The sequence below is a fragment of the Patiria miniata genome, unplaced genomic scaffold (genome assembly GCF_015706575.1).
Source record: "Patiria miniata isolate m_02_andy unplaced genomic scaffold, ASM1570657v1 HiC_scaffold_23, whole genome shotgun sequence".
NCBI lineage: Eukaryota > Metazoa > Echinodermata > Asteroidea > Valvatida > Asterinidae > Patiria > Patiria miniata.
This window is the reverse complement of record NW_024037062.1, coordinates 2334977-2359777: the sequence shown is the minus strand read 5'-3', so window position 1 is coordinate 2359777 and position 24801 is coordinate 2334977. Positions and strand designations below refer to the sequence as shown.

The 24801-nt window shown below is 44.7% G+C and overlaps 1 protein-coding gene across 1 annotated transcript; it reads right to left on the bottom strand.

Moving 5' to 3' along the window:
• Positions 1 to 863: 863 nt before the first annotated feature.
• Positions 864 to 23982, bottom strand: LOC119731362 (lactadherin-like). The gene is made up of 3 exons (XM_038204539.1): positions 23718 to 23982; positions 2205 to 2422; positions 864 to 1001 (listed from the first exon to the last, which is right to left on the bottom strand). Exons 1-3 carry the CDS (start codon positions 23941 to 23943, stop codon positions 864 to 866), a joined length of 582 nt encoding a protein of 193 aa, XP_038060467.1. The 5' UTR covers positions 23944 to 23982.
• Positions 23983 to 24801: the final 819 nt, after the last annotated feature.

The following is a 24801-nucleotide window of genomic DNA, read 5'->3' as shown; positions in this document are numbered from 1 at the left end:
TAATCCAAACAGCTTCACGGGCGGATCTACCATTCAGAAAACATGGGGGGGGGTAAGGTTAAGGGGGGGGGTGAAGAGGTTGTGACTGCTGGGGGTGCGGGGCATGCCCCCCCCCCGACAATTGTGAAATCTACGATGCTTTTCCCGCCAATCTACATAACTATTTGAGAATATAGGAACTTTAGAATTCCTTTTCTTTTCTTTGGCCCCATTTTTCTAGTATCAAAACATAAATCAGCAGCTCAGGGGCTGCATCTGCCCCCCAGATGTGGGCTTAATATGAAACAAATAGAGCGAGTGTTTCTCAAATGCTTTTTTTTCAAATTACAAAATTTCAGGATAATAATTTCTACCATACTAATTATTTGTAGACACACCGTACCTTCCAGCAACTAACACATAATAATTCTACATTTTTCATAACGAGGAAATTTCTTTCTTAAATTCGTACATAACATTTCTCTTATTCGTGGTCATGTTCTAAAGTTATTGAGTCCTTAAAGTACACAAGAAAAAGCAAGCTTGCTGTACGACTGTCCAGATTTCCCTGGAGATTCTTTTTAAAGTGTACTCCCAGGGTTTGTCTTCACTCTAAGTCTTATCAATCAGCTAATTATCAACACGTACACCCTGACTAACGATTAACCAGTGTTCATTTTAAATGGATCAATGATATACATTCACAAATTTTACGAAAAAAAAAAGAACTAATAAATATTCATCAAATTTCATTCAAACTACCGAATAAAACTTGAGTAGAGCCGGTATTTACAAGCATGAACATTTTCGTTTTGTTCTACGACAGAGCTACCTTTTGACGTTGAAATCATTTCATTCACTCGTCGGCAATGTAATGAGTTTGACTAATAGCAGCCAATCACTTCAAACCTCATGCAGCAATGTACGCTCCACGCAGTGTGGTGAATGCGCAGGATTCTGGTGCGCAAGGCAAACGGTAGGCGAGTAGTTACCAGGGTGTTCTTGTCCTTGTTACCAGGGAACTGTTCAAAAAAGAAGATTGGTGTGTTTAGGTTGTAGTCATTCGAATGGATTCATTATGTCCAGTGGCATATCCAGAGGGGGGGGGGGGGCAGGGGGGAGGGGCAGGGGCACCGTGCCCCCGGATGATTTTTTGAAAGATATTTTGCTCAGTAAGTATTTCCATAAATGTTTAGAGAGTTCTGACATCAACCCCAAAAAAGAAAACCTGCTCAAAAAGGCATTACAATGCGCCGTGAAAATCGGCACATAATTTATTTTCCAGTATGCATAATAATGGTTTTGAAGAGCGCCCCCATTTGGAAGATGATCCTCCCCCCGCTTTTTGATTTTACGGAGGCCAAGTGTTGGAAGAACAAAAATCATGTCTACATTTCGCTTTGGATGTGCGGTTGCCCCCTCACATCAAAAGCTGGAGACGCTACTAATTGTGTCGTAACAATAGTCAGCAAAACGACTTTTGACATTTTGATACCTTGAATCATTTCTATTAGTCAGAAGCCTTAGACCCAATTTTTGACAAGATCGTGACCGACTGGTCCAAAGCACCAAACCTGGCAGATACGGTGTTATAGCCTTAGAGAAGATATTTAGCCCAGGACACAAAAATGGGTAGCTTGATCAAGTCCCCCACGTCAGGCTTCGCGTAATGTTTAGCCCAATTTACGGACACCTCATTTCCCCCTTTTTTGTTTTTGTGGGCTGAATATCAAGATGAAATAATTGTTTACATGATTTCCCATTTATTTTTGTTAGGATAACTGTGTCATTAAGTAACATTGTGAATTTGAAGCTCATCCATACTGAGGTTTGGCAAGACTACTTGATGATATCTGAGGGAAAAGGAAATGCGCTCAACTTTAGGGTATAATGATAGCCATTTTGGATCTATATAATGTCCTCATGATCTTCAAGTCTCCGATATTCTTAAGAAAATATTATTTAAGTAAGGATATGTAAGTAAAATCCCCAAAACATACTTTCCAAAAATAACAAAAATAAACATCTACCCAAATATGGGAATAAATATATTACACGACAGGGATTAACGCTTTATGCAAATTAGGCACTCTTCCAAAAAGAATGTCAAGTGTCACCCCTTCTAAATATCTTCTTTTGGGCTATAAGAATCTATCTGCCAAGTTTGGTGACGTGCTTTGGACCAGTCGGTCACGATCTCAACCGTATGCAACCTGACTATATACCTTTTTTGGTGTGCCGTCTGCATCATTCACGTTATTCCAGGACTGACCGTCTTTGCTGTACGTCACTTGGTACTCCGTCACCCATTGGTCGTATGGGTGGCTGTCACCAAGCCCCTGGGTGATCAGACCAGTGATGGTGACTGTGCCATCGAAGTCAACCTGTATCCATGGACTGATATTATCAGTGATTTCATCGTTACACCATGCTGCAGCGTATCCTGTACAACAACAAAAAACCTAAGATTTCTTACTGCATTCAACGATTTAGCCATTGCAGGAATCTGGCTCAAATTTGGACTTCGAGGTATGTTTGACAATCTTTGCCAATAATCTTTGTCTGACCCAACGCTACAACTAGGTTGACTAGCGTATCGTCCATGGGCGTTGTTGGCCATTTTGAAAGGGGGGGGGAGGTGTCATCAAAAAATATTTGATAATTTCCGCCCCAAAAGATCCCTTCAATCCATTTCTAATTCCCCCACATCATGTATTATAATGGTTTATTGTGTTGATTACTTTGAATGGAATTAATTTTTCAGTGGGATAAGTTCAACTTCAAACTGAAGAAAATCGTAACAATTGGCCATATCATATTGAACACGTTTTGGACATGCTCGTCGCAAAACTGCGTGTACACGCCCAGTACCTGTGGGCATACCTTGTTCGGGCCCATTCCCTGATCCCAGCCTGGGGGTTCCTGAAATCCTAAGAGGCCATTCAGAATTTTCAGTGTTTTAAAATTTCGACTTTTTTCCAAATTATTTTGACCCACCCACCCACCCCTAATTTCGATTAATAAAAAACTGAACATGTACATGTACATGTACCTATACTTGAACATGAACATGTATACCCGTGTACATGTGTGTCTAGTTCAGTGACGGCGTGAAGTTGTCGGTCTTCTTCTTTTGCACTGGTGACCTTGAATGTTCTTGTGTTTTGCCAGCTGATATGCTGTTGGGAATGACACGTTGCAGTTTGTGGAAGCCACAAAGATGACCTTGGTTTTGTCGTTTTCTGGATGAGGTGGATGACATGTGACATACGAGGTTGTGCCTGTCACGTGAGGTAGCTGAGAAAAACATTCGCTCGTCCCCCCCCCCCCCCCCCCGCCGCCCTGTTTGCAGGGCAAGGGTACGAGCGAAAGAAAAACATCAGGTTTGGGCAGACATCACATGCGGTTCTCGTAGTCTTGGAGTCCAGTGGTTGAATAGTCCAGTTTTTAAATAATGAAAGGTTTGCGGAAACACCATGTGCGAATAATCCGCAAGCACAACACAGTTCCGCAAGACATCGGGTTTCACCTCAACGACATCTGGCTCCCACTTCTCCAGACTGATGGGTATCCTATACCCTAGGTCCTCAGCTACCACCTTAGACTGATGGGTCTCCTATACCCTAGGTCCTCCCTCTACTGACACTGCAACCCTACTGTTCCACTTCAGTGGGCACTAAGCTTGCTCTAGTATCCTGTCTACTTGGCATCCTCACAGGATGCAACTTCACACTCCATTGATTTCGCCTTTTGCTACTTATGTATTCACTTTCTTAGAGTTTAGGCACTCTCCTGAAGACGGTCAGAGCCTACTGACCGGAACGTCGAGTTTATGCATCTGGTTCTTTTCAGAACCATTCTCTTAGCTGAGACCATATTCGCACATGGTGTTTCCGCAAACCTTTCATTATTTAGTATCTTCACCATGCAGAGCCTCAAATCTTACTTAGTCCAGTTTTTTCAGCGATTGGTAATAGACGCCCGCGGTGCGTTATAGAGCCGATCTAGTACACCTGGTACCCAGGCCTAACCGCTACAAACGCCCGGAGTCCAAGTCTATATACACGTACATGACGTACATGTACAGTACATATACAGGGACGAAGTTGGAAAAGAAACACGCATCGCGATATCGGAACGCTTGCGCATAGTTCAGGCAAGTCAAAAGATCTATCTTTCTTTTCTTTTTTTAAATCTTTTTCCATGGAAGGTGAATTTCGATTTTCAATTTTTTAGCTTGACCCACCCACCCACAATTTGGAAAAAAGATCGAAATTTTAAAACATTAAAAATTCTGAATGGCCCCTAAAGTGGATTTCTTTTTATATGCGAGCGGGGAGCGCGAAGTCCTGAAGGCTTGGGGTCCGGCCGGGGCCGCCTGAGGGCCCCGAAAAAGGTTTGGATTTTAGATGGTCTGTGGGGCAATCTGAAGCATTTCCTGGCCACTTTCCCCTGACTTTTTTTTAATGTGCTGGCTCGTGTTAAGGGAGATGGGAGGGGGGGGGTCATCAAAGTTGATGTATTACATCATAAATATTACATCAAACTCAAAAAAATCCTGGCGACTTCCATGCACATTCCTTACCGAATGTGATTTCTGTTTCATTGCGGACCATGACTTGTGGACAAAATTGTGAGCGTTGCATTATGCAATCCGACCGTTCGTGATTCAAACCGTCGGAGCCTGAGCAAGTGACGGGAATTGTAAATTTTCAACACAGATAAGTTTTACAGAATTTCAATTTCCTACATTATTATGCTTTTCAGCAAAAAAAAAAACCCTCTCTAAACTGGAATAAAAGAGTAATGAATCAGTCTTAACGCCCGTTTCAAACCTTGCAGAGTCATGACCGTGATGACGCGCAGGTCACAGGTTACGCAAAATCCAACGGTGTCTATAACATTCTCCATATTTTCTTCTCCTCCCTTTTCCCCCCTTCTTTTTCTATTCTTCTTTTTTTTGCCGACAGCACCATGATTTTACCGACGAAAATGACTAATGGGGGTTGTGACACCCCCCTGCAGCGACGCCCATGGTATTGTCGGCCCTTCGGGTCGCCTTGGTGGTCGGTCGCATTGCTGGTTACGCGTACGATAGCTGCACGCATCAGAATGCTCAGCAGAGACCCGTGACCCATATAATTTCATGAAGATGCTTTGCCGACATCGTCCGACTATTGACGTCCGCACGTTACTTGTAGTGCGCAGTCGTAATGGATTAGGTTGCTACGAATCAACCACAAATCGAGCAGTAAATTGTGCAATTAAAGGGATATTGCGCCCTGGAATGCGCCAGATTGGGCTACAAAACGCATTTTAATGAAGTTATATTAATTGGGAAAAGCATTTAATAGTAGGACATAAACGCCTACACAACCATCATTTAAAACTGGTTGTTTTTGTGTTATTCTTGCGTGAACCATGCGATAACTAATTTTGGGTGTCAAAATTGTGAGTCTCAAAAATTGAACTGTTGAGAGCTAGTTGTGAATCCGGCCTGGCACAGTGTATTGCACGATGCGGACGTGCGAGAAACAACATTTGTGTTTGTGCTGTGTGTATTATGTGACGCACACACGACGTGTACTGTACATTGAATGGAAACGGCGGGAAATACGTATATGTATGCCACAAAAGTCCACCGCGTGTAATGTAAACAACTGTTCATCCGTCTTTTCTCAGGAACGGTAAGACATTAGGTTAGTTTCCTTTCAACTAGACATTTGAAATAGTAAAAAGAAACATCCCTAACAACATAATAATTTCGTGAATTTCAGGCCGTATAATATCCCTTCAACCCCAAAAGTGCCAGGTTATTTTGACCATCTCTCAGCCAAGGGGAGGGGGGGGGCAGATTTTGCGTCCCCCCCTAAGATGTCGGCCATCCAGTGACGAAAAACTTTGAAACTCAGTACATGCATAGAACAACTTATCATGAACATACCCAAGAAATTTCATGACTATAGGTCAAAGGATTTTGAAATTATGGCTTATTAATTATTCATATGCACGAATGCTTTGTGTACACTGCGTTCATGGGGAAATTCAGTTTGAGTCGGAATGTTTTTTAATGTTTTTGGTATCAAAAGATGCACAAGGCTCGTAGCTAAAAAAATCAGAACAGCTCGGGTTGCGAACTTTTTGTTTCAAGGCTATATCGCGGAAAAAGTTGAGGGGGGGGGGCGGATTTCGCCCGGCCCTTTTAGGGTTAAACAACTGTCTTTTCTTTTAAATGGCTGTACGAATTATAACGTGGTTAGTCTCAAATACAAATGCTTACCTTGAATATTAAGCCTGGCCCTGGGTGGGGCGTGCTTAGCGAGGTTTCGCCAAAAAGACGAAGCTGTGATGCGTTCATCCGGGATGCGACCATCTTCCATCCCGAGAGGTCCCTCCACAGAGCAAGAAACGTCACCTGAGGAAAAATGTGCGATTGTTTCGAGAACAGGTTTGTGCCAAATCCCATTTTAATAAAAAAAGAAAGAAATAGTAATGGGTCTTTTTCCGCAACCCAGAGTCTCTAGCAACAAAATGATCCTAGGATGCTAAGATGAGTGCTTGCAACGACAAGTAACATATAAACGGTCGCCCTCTATCTTGCCCGCCCTTACAGGGACGCATTTGAGTCCCCCCATTTGCATGTCGCCGCCGCGCTATTATCGATCGGTACTACTGATGGCGGGTGCATCCATGATCGCAGAACAAATTGAATGAAGTAGCACACGATCAACTTCAAAATTATGTATTTTAGTCCGTACTATTTTCTTTAGTTTGATCTTTCGTATCACATTTGTGGTGTAATTTTTTTACTTCAAGAAGCTATTTCGACAGATAAAGAAAAACATCCCAGACATGTCAAAAATACTATTGAACGCACAACATTTGGATAGTCAAGACAAAAGTCAGAGAAAACGGTAACGTCGGACCACACACTACAGCGATATCGACATCGTGCATGAGCTGCCACGCTGGTCATAAGTCTGCTTGCACTAATTAAAAAGCGTTTACATGTTCCAGATACATGACCATCACTCCCTCACTCCCTCATTGTGCCAGACGCACAATTACAAAATTACAAAAGTCGAAACCAGCCAAAAAGTGAGTGGGCGGATTCCGCCCCCGGCCCTTTTAGGGTGAAGTAAAGAATCAGTTTAGGGCAAATGTGACTGCAGTGTGATGCTAATAGACATGTCTCTCTTCACTTTCTAGTGAGTGAGGCATAGTCCAACAACCATTGCTCCTCTTAGTCTCGTTTTTATTGTGGGCTGGTCTGTTGAAACAAGCACTTTATAGCCATCCTCATTGATTCCAAATACAACTGAGATTTAAATCATATGAATCAAGACTGAAACATTATTTTTACCGTCAGATTTTGTGTTTTGAATATGGAAAACAATTCAACTCTTTTTCCCCAGAAATATTGGTGATTTTTTTTCAATTTTCCTTTTCAATTTTTCCTTTATTCGTGGAAGCGGGAAAACGTTTTTTTTGTTTCATTATATTTAATAATGGATATTCATCAATTCGTAGACCGTTAAATTAGTGTTTGTGGTGGACAGCTGAATTTCGTGATCTCTTAATTAAAATAGACACGACTTGGGAATAGAGTATGCAAATTAAGTGAAATTTTCACAGTTACTACTAAAAAACATGTTCTTTATCCCAATTATATTTTTTACAAAATGAAGCATGCCATTTCTTTTTTTATCATATGGTCACTTTCTTTTTGACTCGGCATGTATTCATCTTTTCATCTTAGATTATGTGATAAACACAAATTGAACTACTGCCATAGTCACACAAAAAAAGAGTCTGTGTTCCTGCCTCGTCTCCTTTGGATAGTGGGACATAAACTCGGACTCGGATTCGAACAATGAGGACTCGACAATCTTGAGGACTCGGCCCGATTCCAGACCAAAAAAACCCACATATTTTACCAATAACTTTTCATTTTAAGAAGACATAGTTTTTGGTTTTCAAGATAACGTGTCGAGAGTCGCTCCAACTTGAACGCGCCGCCTCGCCTACGTACGTAGCTAGCCCTACGTAACGTGAACTCGTACGGTCCATACTGCGTGATACGGATACTGTGCTCGGTGTAGTCACGGACGTCTGCGCCGCGAGTGCCCGTTCGGTTTCTTGACGAAAGACTCCCTAACGACGCCACAGAACCAGACTAATCCCTTACTCGGGAGGTAACACACTGAGTATACAGTGTTTAAACGTCGGTGAAGGGCAAAACCTAATTTGATTTGTATTACCCCGGCGCAAAATTCCATCTTATAATATTGTATGCGGTACCTGCTGCTAGTACATCGGATTCGAATCAGCCAACCGATCCCGTTAGCTCGGTGGTTGAGTGGTAAGACATCTGCACTAGAAAGCAAGAGGTCGTGGGATCGAGTCCCAGCCGAGTGATTCTTTCCAACTTTCACTCGGGAGGTAACATACTGAGTATACAGTATTTAAACGTCGGTGAAAGGGCAAAACCTACTATGACAGACTAAAGAGACTGTGCTTAACTGGCAAGTTCACTGGCTCGGTGGCTTGCATGACATGATTAAATGTTAAATTTCTATATTGTACAGCACTTTTTTAATTTGTACTCCCTGCGAACATTCTCATACATTTATCTGAAAAAATATGGCGTGCGCTAGAATTTAAATAAAATCTTTTGCAAAACGTTGTGTGAATTAGGCTGTGTTCAAATTACCGGCTTCGGCTGCGGCTTCGGCTGTTGCTACGGTGTTGCTAAGGGCGGCCATTTTCTAGACGTGTCCGAATTGTTTGCTGCGGCTGCGGCTGCGGTTTCAACGTCACGAATTTCAAGCCACAAGAAGAGTTTACTTCTGGCATAAAACAAAATGGCGACAAAAACTCCTCACGTATTATAACGACGCTACTACTACGCGCTTCTGCTGGGGGAGAACCAACATTTTAAGTGTAAGTAGCTTAGAGCAATAGAATTTTTAATACTTTCTGTCATTTGTAGCAATAATGGTTCTACATTCATGACGGCTTGCAGCCTACATTTAAATTTAGGGCCTATTTTGGCAACGTACCGTGTGTACCCGGCGCCGGCGCCGCGGTACGTCGCTGCATTTTGTGTGCATATTTACAATAGGTTGTGTACGCAAAGAGGGGGGGGGGGCATTATTTTAGGCACAAACATTAATTTTAGCAATTTTGGAAACAATGTTGCAATCTGACTCTACTTCAGCGGTTGTGTACAAAGTAATGATCATGTCTAGTAGCAGTATGGTCTCAAGAACTTTTTCTCAGTAACTTAGCTAGTTTAAGCCAGGTTTTAGCTAGGCCCATTTCCTGACAAAATTGGAAATGTTTCTTTATCTCAGATTTTTGTCTTAATACTCTTGTTATCATTTTTGCAATGACTGACGTTCATTGAGATGATATATAAAGAAAAAAGCAGCATCAGAATGCAACATTCTTTCCACAATTTTTAACATTGACGTGTAGGCCTAGCCTACCTGCTGATATGCCCTAATTATCATGATTATCATATTTATGAATTACTGATGTGACTGTTTTCCAAATCCAGTGATCGGTAATCTTTAGAACCCCATTCCTATAAGCAAATAAGGTTGCAAGACTCAATAAAACACTGTTCGACCATGGTTTGACATTCAGCTTAAAAAACAAATATGACACTTCAAAGTGATATTCTGATATTTCTTGACACATTTGCAAGGTTGACACCTCCTTGAATATAAGCAGGTTGAATTTGGGGAATCAGTCAGGATTGGACCTTAAGCAGCACTAGGGGCACTCTCAATTTTTTGAAATTTAATTTTCAGTGCAGGAAATGGGGACGTACATGTACATCTATATTGTTTTTAAAACAGTCGTTTTCATTTGTTCTCCACTTGGAATTAAAAAAAAAATGATTTCTCCAGATCTTTTTGCTGATAATTTGAACTTTCATTGTCAACTGGTGAGGCTCTACAACTGCAAAAAAAAATTGTCGGGGAAAGTATCAACCCCTAACCCCCTCCCCAAGATTCCCCTCTAAACCTTGTATCATCAGTCTCTGGCAGTCTCCACCAGGTGCACAATGCCAAACTTAAAGGCGTTACTTGAACTCATTGTCTTTATCAAATAATTACGACCAATACCCCTTGCAAGAATTGTTTTAACATTCATGAAACACTAAAAAAGGTTTCGAAGCTGAGTCATGCTTTATAATTGCATTTTCCCAATTATCAGTAACCAAGCCCTTTCTCTCCCGGCATTAAAGCATCCTCCCATAGGAACAGGGATGGAAAGCAGTGACACACTATGTAGACCCATCTTCTGGTCTTTTTAAGGATGTGGACAAGATTCTGGGTGAGCATCCCATGATGACCCCTCCATGCCTGGTATCATCCCTTGATGAAGAATTCCCAGACAAAGAAGCAGCATTTGGTGAAAGTGGCCCTGACCATGGAGCAGCTCCATGCCATGGCACACGACAAGAAAAGAAGAAATGTTATTAGCTGATTGATTTGATCAGTGAACACATTGGAATGCTGAGGGACCAGGAAACTAACTAGGCTCTTTACTAAACTCAAAACCAGTCCTTCTTGTTCTTGTTTGGAAGGCTTCTTACTGCCAAACTATCATAGAAATAAGTAAATATTCATAATTATTTCATAATTTAACTTCTACTTTCATTGGTTTATTGATATTTCAATTTTTAACAGTAAGACAATGAGCACACTTTGCACGAATGTTTTAATAAGCAGAATTTGGGGTTCTTTGAAGAGTGTGTTCCGACAGTGACATCACAGCAACAGCACCCTCAGTTGTCTGGAAAAGCATGAAACATTTTAAAGTTAAAAAAAAAGGTGTGACTCGAAAAACAGTTTTACTAAAAAGGGATATGTCTCATACATTTCAGAGGAATCGGTGTTTGCTAATATGCTCCAGTGTTATATTATTTTCTTGGACCCTTTGTTTTTAATTTCAAGCAATAGATCTTTTGCAATACAGCCATCTTTGAGGTGCATAATTTGGTTCTACAGTGATCTACATGGGTAAAAAAAACCTCAAGATGGCTGCTGAAGGAAAAAGGTCTTTTAAAAGCAGACCATCAAAACTTGGCCCTCAAGGACATCAAGAATGGCTGCAGTTTTAATAATTGCCACTATAATAGTGTAACATTTGAGCAATTGACATAATTTGTTTTGACTTGGCGCGCCATAGAAAGCGATAGACGCGAGATTGGTTTGTCGCCGCCAGCGGGCTAGTCAGTTGGTGAACGCTACTCGTGCGGGAAGGACCAACCAAGCTACCGGAGCGTCAATCCAAGGAGGCGAAAGGGCGTACTGCAGTAAGTATATGTGCCTACCTACCTTTAGCGTGGGGCATATAGCGGAGCCATAGGCGCGACTGTTGGCCGGACGCCTCGAGGGACGACGTACGCTAGCGAGCGTACATCTACTGAGGCGTCGGTCCGAGCACTGAGGCGCAGGGCTGCTGTAGGTAGCGGTGGAGGCGTTGGGACTCATCGAGGAGTTACACGCTCCATATAAACCAGGCTCACGAGGAGCCTACCCCTTTGAGGCCCGAGGAGACGAGAGGCGTTGCCGAGGGAACAACTGTGCGCGACATTTAGAAGTGCATAAATGCGGCACTTGCGTGGTGGATAAGTGCAAACTAGTGGCGGCGGAGGCGCTATACACTCACTGGAGGCGCTATACACTCACTAGAGGCGCCATAGTAATCACTTGAGGCGCTATTAGGGCTTATTCACAAGTAAATCACTCTAATCATAATAATTGATCTAATAAAATAAATCAGTGAAACCTTCTTTCTTTTGTCATTGCGTCACAGTAATTTTTACATGTTTGTCAGTCTGTATTGGCTGTCTGGAAGTCAGCGATCAGTGAGTAGACTGAGTATACGTGGTGGTATATTTCCAACCGAACGGACCTGCACCTCGGCGCTGTTAGGGTTACTCGCCTTACCCGCGAGTGTTCGCCGAGGACAACCGACCTGGCAATAGTAAAATCCGCCACAAATGGTGGCAGCGGTGGGATTTGTATGCTCAGCTTGTTACTGGACGCTGGGAACATTTTTGTGTGTGTGCACTGACCTCTTTACGAGCGTACGTGTAAACAGACTGATAACTTATCTTGATTGCATAATCAAATTTGGAGTTGATCAAGTGTTGCGAGTGATTAGACAAAGTTGGACACTCCGATTTTTGCGGAGGACTTGGAAGGATAATTCTCAGGACGCTGACACTGAATGGCCAAGGCCAAGTGTTCGGACGAGATGAGCAGTAAACAGAGAGAAAGCACAGGTACCCTCACAGGCGAGCGTCCTGTGCCGATATTGCAGGAGGAAATTGACCTACTGCGTATGGAAGTCCAACTGAAAGAGGATCAGTTGGCAAACTCGATAAGAGAAAAGGAACGTGCCGAGACCCGGTTGGGGCAATTTCTGTCTCAATCCCAGGGGTCTCCGGAAGAGGAACACCACCAACGTGGGTGGATACACAAAAGGCCCGAGATGGATGACAAGGAAATCAAATTTAAGTATGACTTAACGCGTGACATGGAGACCTCTGGTTATGGTTCCATGTTTGGGCGCGTAAAACAGATGCAGCGAACCGGTACGGAGACAGGCCGGAACACATCTACACCGATGAGAACGATGATGAAGAATACAACATACTTGCCACAACCACAGTTGACGGCACAGACACATCCGACTACTGATTGTGGAGGACCTATAACGCCTCCGGTGGAGGGCTCTCCAGAGAGTGGAGGCGCCACCCCCACAAACGACAAACACGGTGATGTGATGGAGGGCAGGCCAACCTCTCCTAGCACCCCGTGGCCATTGAAGAGAGAGGAGCGGATTCAATCGTCACAAGAGTGGCAGGACCGATTTGGAGGAAAAGCCAAACGACCTAATATTGTTCCGGATCGATTCAGCGGAAAACAGCCCTGGATAGATTACAGGGAACACTTCGAGTCTTGTAGGCGAGTAAATGGCTGGAATGATGAAGAAGCTGCAGCGTTCCTGGCCGCAAGTTTGCAAGGATCCGCTGTGAAAATTTTGACTAATCGCCAAGGGGAAGGACAAGCCCGGCGATACAAGTATACTGAACTAATTGGACTACTCGATACACGTTTTGGGCCGGGGCAGATGGCTGAGAACTTCCTTATGGAACTGAGAAACCGTCGCCAAGGCCCAAAGGAGACTTTACAGGAACTTGGAGAAGCAGTCCGCGAGTTGGCTACCCTATCATATCCGGAGTTAACGGAAGACAGTAGGGATAGATTGGCTCGTGGGCATTTTTCAGACGCAATCGCCAGCCAGAGCATTCGGGAGGGAGTTTTCCGGTCAAGGCCGTCTTCTCTGAATGACGCCGTTCGTGCGGCGCTGGCGACGGAGAATTTTGAACGGATTGAGGAACAACGATGTATGGGGCGAGATGAGGAGGAGTACCGGGACACCATCATAGCTGATGTGGTCGACCATCTGAAGCAATACTACAAGAATATGAGAGACGAGCAGGCAACTAAGGAAAAGTCACCTCAGCCTGAAAAGAGAAGAGACACACGCATATACCACCCGAGGCCGCGTAGGATAGCCAACCCGGATGACAGGTGTTACGGGTGCCAAGGAAAGGGATATTTTGCAAAGGATTGCCCAAACCCAACTACCCCTGCACAGAGGCGCTCGGGAAACGGCCGCCAGCCGGCTCTGCGACCCAAGAGAAGGCTGGGCGAACAGAAGGGTCAACCGACAATGGGCTCAGAAGTTCAACAGGACAAAACTCATCTCAACCCTGACGACAAAAGAGAAATATTTGCACCATTGATTGTTCCAAAGCAGGGACTTTACGTACAAGGAGAGTTTCGGTCAGTCACTATCCCGTTCCTGGTGGATACCGGAACGACGGACACAATAATCTCGGAGGAGGTTTACTATCAGATACCGACAGAGAGACGCCCACCGTTGGAGCAGGATGGCATCCGAGTCGTGCAGGCAGACGGTAGTGTCATGGAAACAGTAGGTGTGGCAAACATGGACTTGCGTATTGGAAGGACAGCGTGCCCAGTACGGGCAGTCATTGCCAAAGTCAAAACCAAAGGCATACTCGGGATGGACTTTCTGCTCCCAACTGGAGGGACACTGGATTTCAACAAGTGTGAACTTTTGCTTCACGGAGAACACATACGGTGCACAACTAGATGGGGAACTACCTTGCATGCCAGGGTGGTTGTGGCAGAAACGACTGTCATTCCGCCCGGACATGAAGCTCTTGTTCAAGGAAGAGTGACCCGTGATTTCGAATCAGGTGACCTGGGGATTATAGAACCGATTGAAGGAGGTAGTGAGTTGGCGCAAAAAGGCTTGATTCTTGCAAGAACGTTGGTAGATCCTAAGGAGGGAGTACTTGCCTTGCGGTTGCTTAATCCGGGCAGCCGAGAGTGCATGGTTCGGTCGGGCACGACAGCCGGACGCCTCACACCGGTGGTAGAGAGAGATGTGCTGCAGGCACATGCAGTTGAACCAGGAGATGAAAACAAGGATGTACATGTCCCCGGCCACCTTGAGGATCTCTGGAAACGCAGTGTGGAGAATCTGGATCCCTGTTATCACTACGCAGTGGCTCGACTGCTCACTGATTTTGCGGATGTATTTTCGGAGGGCGATCATGACATTGGGAGAAATGATTGGGTGAAGCACCATATCGACACGGGAGAAACACGACCTGTCAGGCAGAGGCCCCGCCGGCAGCCATTGTGCAAGCAACAGGAGATTGACCGACAGGTGCAGGACTTGTTGAAGAGGGGACTGATTACGCCATCAGACAGCCCCTGGGCCTCAAATGTGGTGCTAGTAAGGAAGAAAGATGGGAGCCAACGCTTCTGTGTAGACTATCGCGGACTTAACGAGACAACTATCAAGGATGCGTACCCAGTTCCTCGCATCGACGACACCCTGGATGCACTGTCAGGTGCGAGGTGGTTTTCCACCTTAGACCTTGCATCTGGCTACTGGCAAATCGAGCTCGATGAGGATGCGAAGCAAAAGTCAGCCTTCGTGGTGCGCGGGGGCTTGTACAGCTGGAGGGTCATGCCCTTCGGCTTGTGCAATGCCCCTGCCACCTTCGAAAGGCTGATGGAAAGGGTCGTATCCGGATTACAATGGGAGACTTTACTCGTATACCTCGATGACGTTATCGTGTACGGGAGAAGCGTCATGGAGGAGATACAGCGCCTACGCGAGGTGCTGCAGAGATTTAGATTGGCTGGATTGAAGTTAAAGGCGAAAAAGTGCTTTCTCTTCAAGGAGACCGTGAAATATCTGGGACATGTGGTTTCACCAGCCGGAGTTTCCACTGACCCGGACAAAATCGAGGCTATTAAATCATGGCCTACCCCAACAGATGTGAAAGGAGTGCGAAGTTTCTTAGGACTTGCCTCCTACTATCGCAGATTTATTAAGGGATTTGCAGATGTGGCTCGCCCACTCCACCGGCTCACAGAGAAGTCAAGAGAATTCCTTTGGGATGATAGCTGTGAGGTGGCATTCGTGACTCTGAAGAATCACTTACAGGAGGCGCCCATCTTTGCATACCCGGACCCAACAGGTGACTTTGTACTGGACACGGACGCCAGCGGGGAAAGCATCGGAGCAGTCCTGTCGCAGATACAAGAAGGAGAAGAACGGGTGATCGCTTATGCGAGTAGGACTCTTTCCCGTCCTGAAAGAAACTACTGTGTGACTCGCAGAGAGCTTTTGGCAGTCGTCTTCTACCTCAAGCACTTTAAACAGTACTTGTATGGGAGAAAGATTACCATCCGTACTGATCATGCCGCATTACGATGGCTGGTCAACTTCAAAGACCCGGAAGGACAGGTAGCCCGTTGGCTACAAGTGATTGGAGAGTACAACTATGAGATCATTCACCGCCCAGGAAAGAAACATGGCAATGCGGACAGTTTGTCGCGCAAGCCTTGTAGTCAGTGTGGCCTGGCGGATGATGTTAAGACAGAGGTTGGAGCCAAAGCTGAAGTAACTGACGTTCTGTCAGGTGAAGACAGTGTAGTACGAGAGGAGAAAATGGTGACCAGGTTGTTGCAAATGGAACCAACCATAACATTGAAGGATATCGCCGAGGCCCAGCTCCGGGACCCCACACTTTGCGGGATTGTTAACTGCAAGACAGGATCAGAAGAACGTCCGGACTGGAGCTATGCTCAAGCACGAGGCATAGTGGGTAAGATATACTGGGGGCAATGGGAACGGTTGGAAATAAGGGACTCAGTGCTGTGCCGACGTTGGGAGTCGCATGATGGGCGAGATATTGAGTGGAAGGTGATCTTGCCACGAGAATACAGGGAGGTTGTCCTGGAGGAGCTACACGCAGGTGTGACCAGTGGACACTTTGGGGTGGAGCGGACACTGGCGAAAGTGAGGACCAGATATTATTGGGCTGGGATGGCGGCGGACGTAAGGTCATTTTGCCGAAGATGCTTGAGGTGCGCCCAGCGGAAATCCCCGCCCAGGAAAAGGCGGGCACCTCTTCAACAACACCAGGTGGACATGCCCATGGACAGGGTTGCTTTGGACCTCGTTGGACCATTACCGGAAAGTGAAAGCGGAAACAAGTGGATCCTCGTAATTGGGGAATACTTCACAAAGTGGATGGAGTCATATGCCCTTCCGGACAGCACTGCAGAGACAGTGGCAAAGGCCTTCGTGGAGAATTTTGTGTGCAGATTCGGAGTTCCGCGCGAACTACACTCAGACCAAGGAAGGAATTTTGAATCAGAAGTATTTGCAGAGATGTGCAAGATCCTTGGAATTGAGAAAACCCGAACAGTGGCCTACAACCCGAAATCCGACGGGCTTGTGGAGCGATTTAATCGGACCTTACTAAACACTGTTTCAATGATGATAGACCCTACCAAGCACCAAAAGGATTGGGATAAACAGTTGGCGTTTGCTACATGTGCGTACCGGTCTGTTCCCCAGGAGTCAACAGGAGAAACTCCTAATATGCTCATGCTTGGGAGAGAAGTCAGGCTGCCAGTTGACCTTACCACGCAAACGATTGCAGTGGAGGGCAGGGGTCCCAATACGGACTATGCGGAAAACCTACGCCATCAAATGCAAACTGCCCACGACCGGGCGAGGCAGAAGCTTGGGACCAGTGCGAGACATCAGAAGAAGACATACGATAAGAGAACGGCAGGAACTGGTCTCGAGGAAGGCCAATTTGCATGGTTGTACGTCCATGCTAAGAAGAAGGGAGTTTCCCCCAAGCTAACATCTCGTTGGGAAGGCCCATATCTGATACTCACGAAATTGTCGGACGTAACTTACAGGATCCAGAAGAAGCCTAGGGGAAAGATGCAAGTAGTGCACTTTGATCGACTGAAACCCTAGCAGGGCCCACAACTACAACCTTGGGAGCACCGCCCAAGGAAGGAGGTAGCAAATGAAGGCGAGACCCATGGTGACCAGGCAGTACCGTTGCATGAGGCTAATAATCGAGATAAACCAGAGGTGACTCCAGTTCAGGATTCCATTGGGGGTGGAAACTTAGAAGGAAGCTCCGAAGCTTCCAACAACTTGGCCCCTGAACCACCAGTGATGGAGGATAGTGACCAGAACAACGGCACAGCGCTTCCGAGACGTAACCCGGCTAGGATACGGAAGTTACCTTGCCGTTTCCGATAGGATTGCCAAGAGAAAGAGAGAGAGAGAAAGAATAAGGACTGTAAATAGCTGCATGGAGAAAGCAGAACTATAGTGTTTATATTTGATTGCAACTTATTTTGTGTTTTTGTGTGTTTTCCCCATTGCAGTCGAACAATGGAGAAGCCCAGACGGCAGGAGAAGAGAACCTTTGCCTGTGAGGAGTGTGAGGAGAAGTTCAACCAGAGGAGGAGCCTCTACCGACACATGCAGATAGCGCATGGTCCAAAGTTGTATTGCTGGTGTTTGCAATGCGACTTCTATTGCAACAGGAAAGATAATATGAGGAGGCACTACCGTCAGGAACATCCAAATCAACTTACTGAAGTGGAATCAATCTTGCTGGAGACGGAAACAGAAAGGAAGGACCGCAAACGCAAAGAGACAACATCAGGAGGGACAACACATCACCGTAACCCACCAAAGAGGGTTAGCAGCGCACAGACTGAACGCGATCTTGGAGATGCCACCAGTTGGGAAGAGGTGGGAGAGATGCTGCGAAAGGAGAAACGGACGAGAGCACCGGCGGCTTGCAGCAAGTGCCCAGAGGAGCAACCGCACACGGAGGTGAAGCGAAGGAGAGTGGCTGACACGCCAGTGGAACCTCCTTGCACCGTAGAGGACTTAGGGCACGTCCTGGAGGAACCCTTGAATCTGACATGCCCCCAATCGTCTAGTGCCCCTGCAGAAATCTCATTGTCACCTGCTTCTTTGTCGCTGGTGATAGAGGAAACAGCGACTCCTCGTGGGCCACCTAGGACAAGTGGCAAACCCCTGGCATTGTTAGAGAGGATGCGCCAGGAAAAAGCAGAGGATGAAGCCAGCAGCCATCCCGAGGACTCGTCGGAAACCGAGTCACGCCCCAACGCGGAACCAAGAGAACCGCAGTTCCGGCCGGTAGAACCAATGGCCCTACAAGATGTCCTCCGAGGTCACGTCACCAGAGTTACAGAAATTAGCACTCAGACAACCTTCCAGGATGGGACCAAAGTCAGCGAAACCCGGGTAGAGCGAATCTACGAAGTCAACTTTGACCAGCTATTCGAGAAGAAATAGTCTTCAAGGCTAACCCTACCAGATGTTGCAGATCTTCGATTTCCACTTGTTTTGTTAAAGTTACTAGTTAAAAAGAAAAGAAATGTTTTTGTAGAATAGATTGTTCCCTAAAATTTGTTAGTCAGAGACTTGCCTCGTTTATATAACGTTTTGATAAACTAAATTTATGAGGAAACAGTGTCCTAAGTTATGAGACACTATGAGGCGACATGGGGCACTTGATGTTAGTCCACTTAAATTATTGATGGCGAAAAAGTGAGATAATTTAGAGACGTCGCCATGTTGTGTTTAGAAGCCGATCATTTTGAATAAATAAGTTTTTAGTGTTACTAATTTTGCCCTGCTAATTTTCTTTGTGCATAATTAAGTAGCAATTGCTAATGTTTGTAGTGATTTGTGTCAGCTGATTCTGAACGGGACGTTCAGGCTTAGAAGGAAGCTGTGTAACATTTGAGCAATTGACATAATTTGTTTTGACTTGGCGCGCCATAGAAAGCGATAGACGCGAGATTGGTTTGTCGCCGCCAGCGGGCTAGTCAGTTGGTGAACGCTACTCGTGCGGGAAGGACCAACCAAGCTACCGGAGCGTCAATCCAAGGAGGCGAAAGGGCGTACTGCAGTAAGTATATGTGCCTACCTACCTTTAGCGTGGGGCATATAGCGGAGCCATAGGCGCGACTGTTGGCCGGACGCCTCGAGGGACGACGTACGCTAGCGAGCGTACATCTACTGAGGCGTCGGTCCGAGCACTGAGGCGCAGGGCTGCTGTAGGTAGCGGTGGAGGCGTTGGGACTCATCGAGGAGTTACACGCTCCATATAAACCAGGCTCACGAGGAGCCTACCCCTTTGAGGCCCGAGGAGACGAGAGGCGTTGCCGAGGGAACAACTGTGCGCGACATTTAGAAGTGCATAAATGCGGCACTTGCGTGGTGGATAAGTGCAAACTAGTGGCGGCGGAGGCGCTATACACTCACTGGAGGCGCTATACACTCACTAGAGGCGCCATAGTAATCACTTGAGGCGCTATTAGGGCTTATTCACAAGTAAATCACTCTAATCATAATAATTGATCTAATAAAATAAATCAGTGAAACCTTCTTTCTTTTGTCATTGCGTCACAGTAATTTTTACATGTTTGTCAGTCTGTATTGGCTGTCTGGAAGTCAGCGATCAGTGAGTAGACTGAGTATACGTGGTGGTATATTTCCAACCGAACGGACCTGCACCTCGGCGCTGTTAGGGTTACTCGCCTTACCCGCGAGTGTTCGCCGAGGACAACCGACCTGGCAATAGTAAAATCCGCCACAATAGTTAGCAAAGCAAATGCATTTAAATGTTCTAAAAAAGCGTTTTATCTGGACATTATACACATGTATAATTACAATGTAATATTGCTCAGCTGGAATAATTTTATTGATTGTACATAATAATATAATTACTTAAAATATTTGTTTTCTTGTTTAATACCACATTAAAGAAACTGTTGACATTGAATAATTTTTGGCAGTTACTGGCCTCTTGATACCAGCCCATCCCTCCCCCTTTATAGATTTGAAAATGTTCAGATTTTTCCCCACTTTGTGTTCATCCCAGACTCAAAACCTGCATACGCTATGTTCGGCCCAAGAAGCCCAAGAGTCTTTTATTTCAAGGATCTGGTGATTTCCTGCTCAATATCAAGCCTCAAAAGTTGCCATAAAACTAGTTCTTTTTTATATATTTGTGTATATATATTTCTTTGAGTTTATACGTCCTTTAGGCCCATCAATGAGCCAACAACACAAATATAACTAAGGGACTAGAGAATGCACGGGACGGACGCGTCGACGAACTTGAAAGGCCCACTAATTTATTATACAACCTGCAGGCGCGGTGGCTGGCCTGGCTACGAATTGGTTTTAAATGAACGATTAAGTGCGCGGGGCGGCCGCAGCCGCGTCCGAATGATCCACTGGCTGCGTCCGTTTAGCCGCGTCCACAGCCGCAGACGCAGCCAGCAGCCACAGCCGAAACATTCGGACGCAGCCTTAGCCTCAGTTCGAGGTTTGGGCGCGCGCACATACTGAGCAGTCTATCTGATCATCCCGCAGATCGTTGGCAACACGTGTTCAACTTCTTGTCGACTGCCGAGGCTTCTGAGTTCTGACTTACCACTCCATACCACATATCATGTCAGCGCTTCCTGAGTGATCAAGTATGGATTTACCAATCACAAGAAGTATTCGGGCCACAAAACGGGCAAGAAGAGACATTCTGCAAACTGTAACCTTTGCAAAGCCACGATTTCTGAAATTAGTGATCTTGGAACTACCTCTAACTAAATCCGTCATCTTCAGCGTGTACACAAATCCTGGTATAAGCCTGAGGAACTTCGTAAATGATGGGATAGATCCAGTTGCGGGGGGACCTTTTCTTTCCTCCCAAAATTTTGAACCATTGTGGTAGGCGTTACAATTCTGTGAAATATTTTACTTGTATACCCTATCAAGTGCACCAGTGGAGCCCATTTTTAGTCATGGGGTATAATAATGCGTCCCCATCGTGCCAGCTTATCGTCCCGCATGTTGGAAAGGCTTATGTGTCAAAGATGTAAAGAACATGTTTTAGTTTAAATCTGTATTAAGCCAGAACACAATTTTCATACTTGTGACCTTGCAAGGCATTCTGAGTACAAGCAGTGACAATTTTCCAGCAACATCTTTTTTAAACAGGATTGGAATTTGGGATTTCAATATTTTAAATTTTTTACACTTGAAAAGCCTTTTAAATCCTGAAGTTCACTTAAAAAATATTGAGGATGAAATCTTTTATGAAGTTGGTTAAAATGTATACTACACATAACCTTTAACCTTTGCTTTGTATTAAAAGGGGTCAAACAATCAACTTTGTCCTAGTTCTCATCCACGATGATGTGTATTTGATATTCACAAAAGGACTCGGACTCGGAAACAAGGACTCAGACTCAGACTCGGACTAGGATACCAAGGACTCGGACTCTGATGGGGTGGACTCGACCATAGCACTGATTATTTATTACCTAGATTTTTTTTTTCCAGTCGATTTTTGTCATCTGCAAAGAGTTGCTCATGTTCTGGCAACGGTTCCAGCCCTACTTGGCCTAGCTGCGCAACGTTGTAAAAAAAATTAAACATCTTGGAGGAATATAGGCCTAATAACTGCATATCATGACGACGGATGTTCGCATACGATTTTGCTCATTCATGAAACAATCAATGAATCACCTCTACCCACCATTTTATAATAGTTTTAGCTGACTATCTATGTGCGGTAACTTCAGGGGCGGATCCAGGATTTTCCAAAGGGTAAAGGGCGTGATTTTTTTAAACCTAGTGGAAATTTTGTCGTGATACACCAACGTGCGAAGCCACGTCGTGGGGTTCGGGGCCGACTTAATGGTCCCAAAATTGTGAACTTTAGAAGCTCTTTGGTGCATTTTAGAGCAAATCTTTGGATCTTTGAGGTAGATTTTTCCTCAAAATTCAGAGAAGATAGATAACATTTTTTTTTTTAAATAAAAATATAATAAACATTTCACAAACATAAACATTTTCTGAACTGGAAAAGTTTGGATTAAAAGTAAGTTTCAAAATAAACAAATTAAGCAAAAAAAACAATAATGTCTGCTTCCTATTACATGACCTCATTACATGACTATCAGTGTGCATACCTGCACTGTGTATTTTTTGCGGACTCGGCAACGAACCCACGTGCTGTGGCCGAACATTTTTTCAGAAACACGCTAAGGGCCCTGTCACACTTCTGCGTATCCTAATTCCTTATGAGTTGCGCATTGACATTTTTTTTATACGCAGTCGTACGCACAATACGCACCTCATATGCATCTCTATCGTTTTGTGTAGGTTTTATGTACGCAGATATACGCATGGTACTTGCGCTGACTAAAGACATAAAATGATCACCGAGTTGTGCTATAAATACACCTACGACGTCGCACTTACGACGTGTTTTGTGAAATGGATCGCCGGACGCATCGCAGCTGTGACGCATCGTAGAAATACGACGCATCGCAGCGCTGTGATACATCGTAAGTTTATACGAAGAATTTGATGAAATCGGGTGCAGGTTATTTTGACCATCTCTCAGCCGGGGGGGGGGGGGAGGGGTGGATTCCGTCCCCCTTAGATGTCGGCCATCAAGTGCCAAAACATTTTGAAACTCGGTACATGCATAGAACAACTTATCATGAACATATCCAAGACATTTCATGACAAAAAGTTAAAGGGTTTTGGAATTCTGGCTAATTAATTATTCATATATGCACGAATGGTAATTCTGCTCTGCATACACTACGTTTATGGGGAAATTCAGTTTTCAGTATCAGTAAAATTTGTTATGATTTTGGTAATCAAAAGATGCGCAAGGCTCGAGGCTAAAAAGTCACAACAGCTCGGGTCGCGAACTTTTTTTTTTCAAGGCTATCACAAAAAAAGTTGAGGTGGGGGTGGATTCCGCCCCCGGCCCCTTTAGGCCAAAAAAAAAAGTCTCCGGTTTCTGGTATGGAGCTTGCCCAAAAAGTGGTGCGGCGACGCGGCTTTTTTTTTTTTTACCTGATTTTTTTGCTTCAAATGTCGGCTGATGACTGCAAATGGTGCCCGACTAACTTAGTGCAAATATATGGGAGTCCAGAGAGGCCACATAAAGCTTATTCTCGACCATAACCCAATCTGAAAACACGTTAAAATTGTGTAGCAGCAGGATTCCAGTCAAACCAGTGAGTTTGGCGGTTTTGAGACATCATATTTCATTGAACAAAAACATTTCATTTTGCCGACGCGCATGGCTACGGCGACGCGCGCGCATACCAGAAACCGGAGACTTTTTTTTGTTGGCCTTAGGGTTAAACAACTGTATTTTCTTTTAAATGACTGTACGAAGTATAACGTGGTTAGTCTGAAATACAAATGCTTACCTTGAGTATTCAGTCTGGCCCTGACTGGGCCACAAACAGCTCGGTTTTCCCAAAAAGACGAAGCTGTGATGCGTTCATCCGGGATGCGACCGTCTTCCATCCCGAGAGGTCCCCCCACAGAGCAAGAAACGTCATCTGAGGAAAAATGTACGATTGTTTCGAGAACAGGTTTTGTACCAAATCTCATTTTATTAACAAAAAGAAGGATTATGGATCTTTTGTGCATCCCAGAGTCTCTAGCAACAAAATGATCTTAGGATGCTAAGATGAGTGCTTGCAACGTCAATTAACATATGAAAGGTCGCCCTCTATCTTGCCCGCCCTTACAGGGACGCATTTGAGTCCCCCCATTTGCATGTCGCCGCCGCGCTATTATCGATCGGTACTACTGATGGCGGGTGCATTCATGATCACAAAACAAAATTGAATGAAGTAGCACATGATTAACTTCAAAATTATGTATTTTAGTCTATACTATTTTCTTTAGTTTGATCTCTCATATCATATTTGTGGTGTGATTGTTTTACTTCAAGAAGCTATGTCGATAAATAAAGAAAAACATCCCGGACATGTCAAAAATACTGTTTTATGCACGAAATTTGGATAGTCAAGACAAAAGTCAGAGAAAACGGTAACGTCGGACCACACACTACAGCGATATCGACATCGTGCATGAGCTGCCACGCTGGTCATTAGTCTGCTTGCGCTCATTAAAAAGCGTTTACATGTTCCAGATACATGACCATCACTCCCTCAGTCTGGCTGCCAGATACACAATTACAAAATTACAACAACGTCTGCATATGGTGCCCGACTAAATTGAGTACAAAATGTAAGGGAGCCCAGAGAGGCCACATAAAGCTTATACATGATTGTAACCTCATGCCTGCCTCGTCTCCTTCCTAAATGTCAATTCGTTTGCATGAGTCGAGAAGACTTCTGTTACATTAATCGCTATATGCTGTTTACGGCCATCACAATAAACGATTAAAATATTGGCAATATGTCGTACTTTTAAATCACTAAAATATCCAAGTAAATCGACAGGCAAAGTAGCCGATGCGGGCGATACGCTGGCACGGTA

What these genes read in the sequence shown, in the direction of transcription:
- LOC119731362 (XM_038204539.1), bottom strand. Translation starts at nt 23,943, where the DNA reads ATGCACAAAAGATCCATAATCCTTCTTTTTGTTAATAAAATGAGATTT. An exon ending in GGCCAGACTGAATACTCAAG is followed by an intron (nt 2,423 to 23,717) that starts GTAAGCATTTGT and finishes GTTGTTGTACAG; the next exon opens with GATACGCTGCAGCATGGTGT. An exon ending in CAGACGGCACACCAAAAAAG is followed by an intron (nt 1,002 to 2,204) that starts GTATATAGTCAG and finishes TTTTTTGAACAG; the next exon opens with TTCCCTGGTAACAAGGACAA.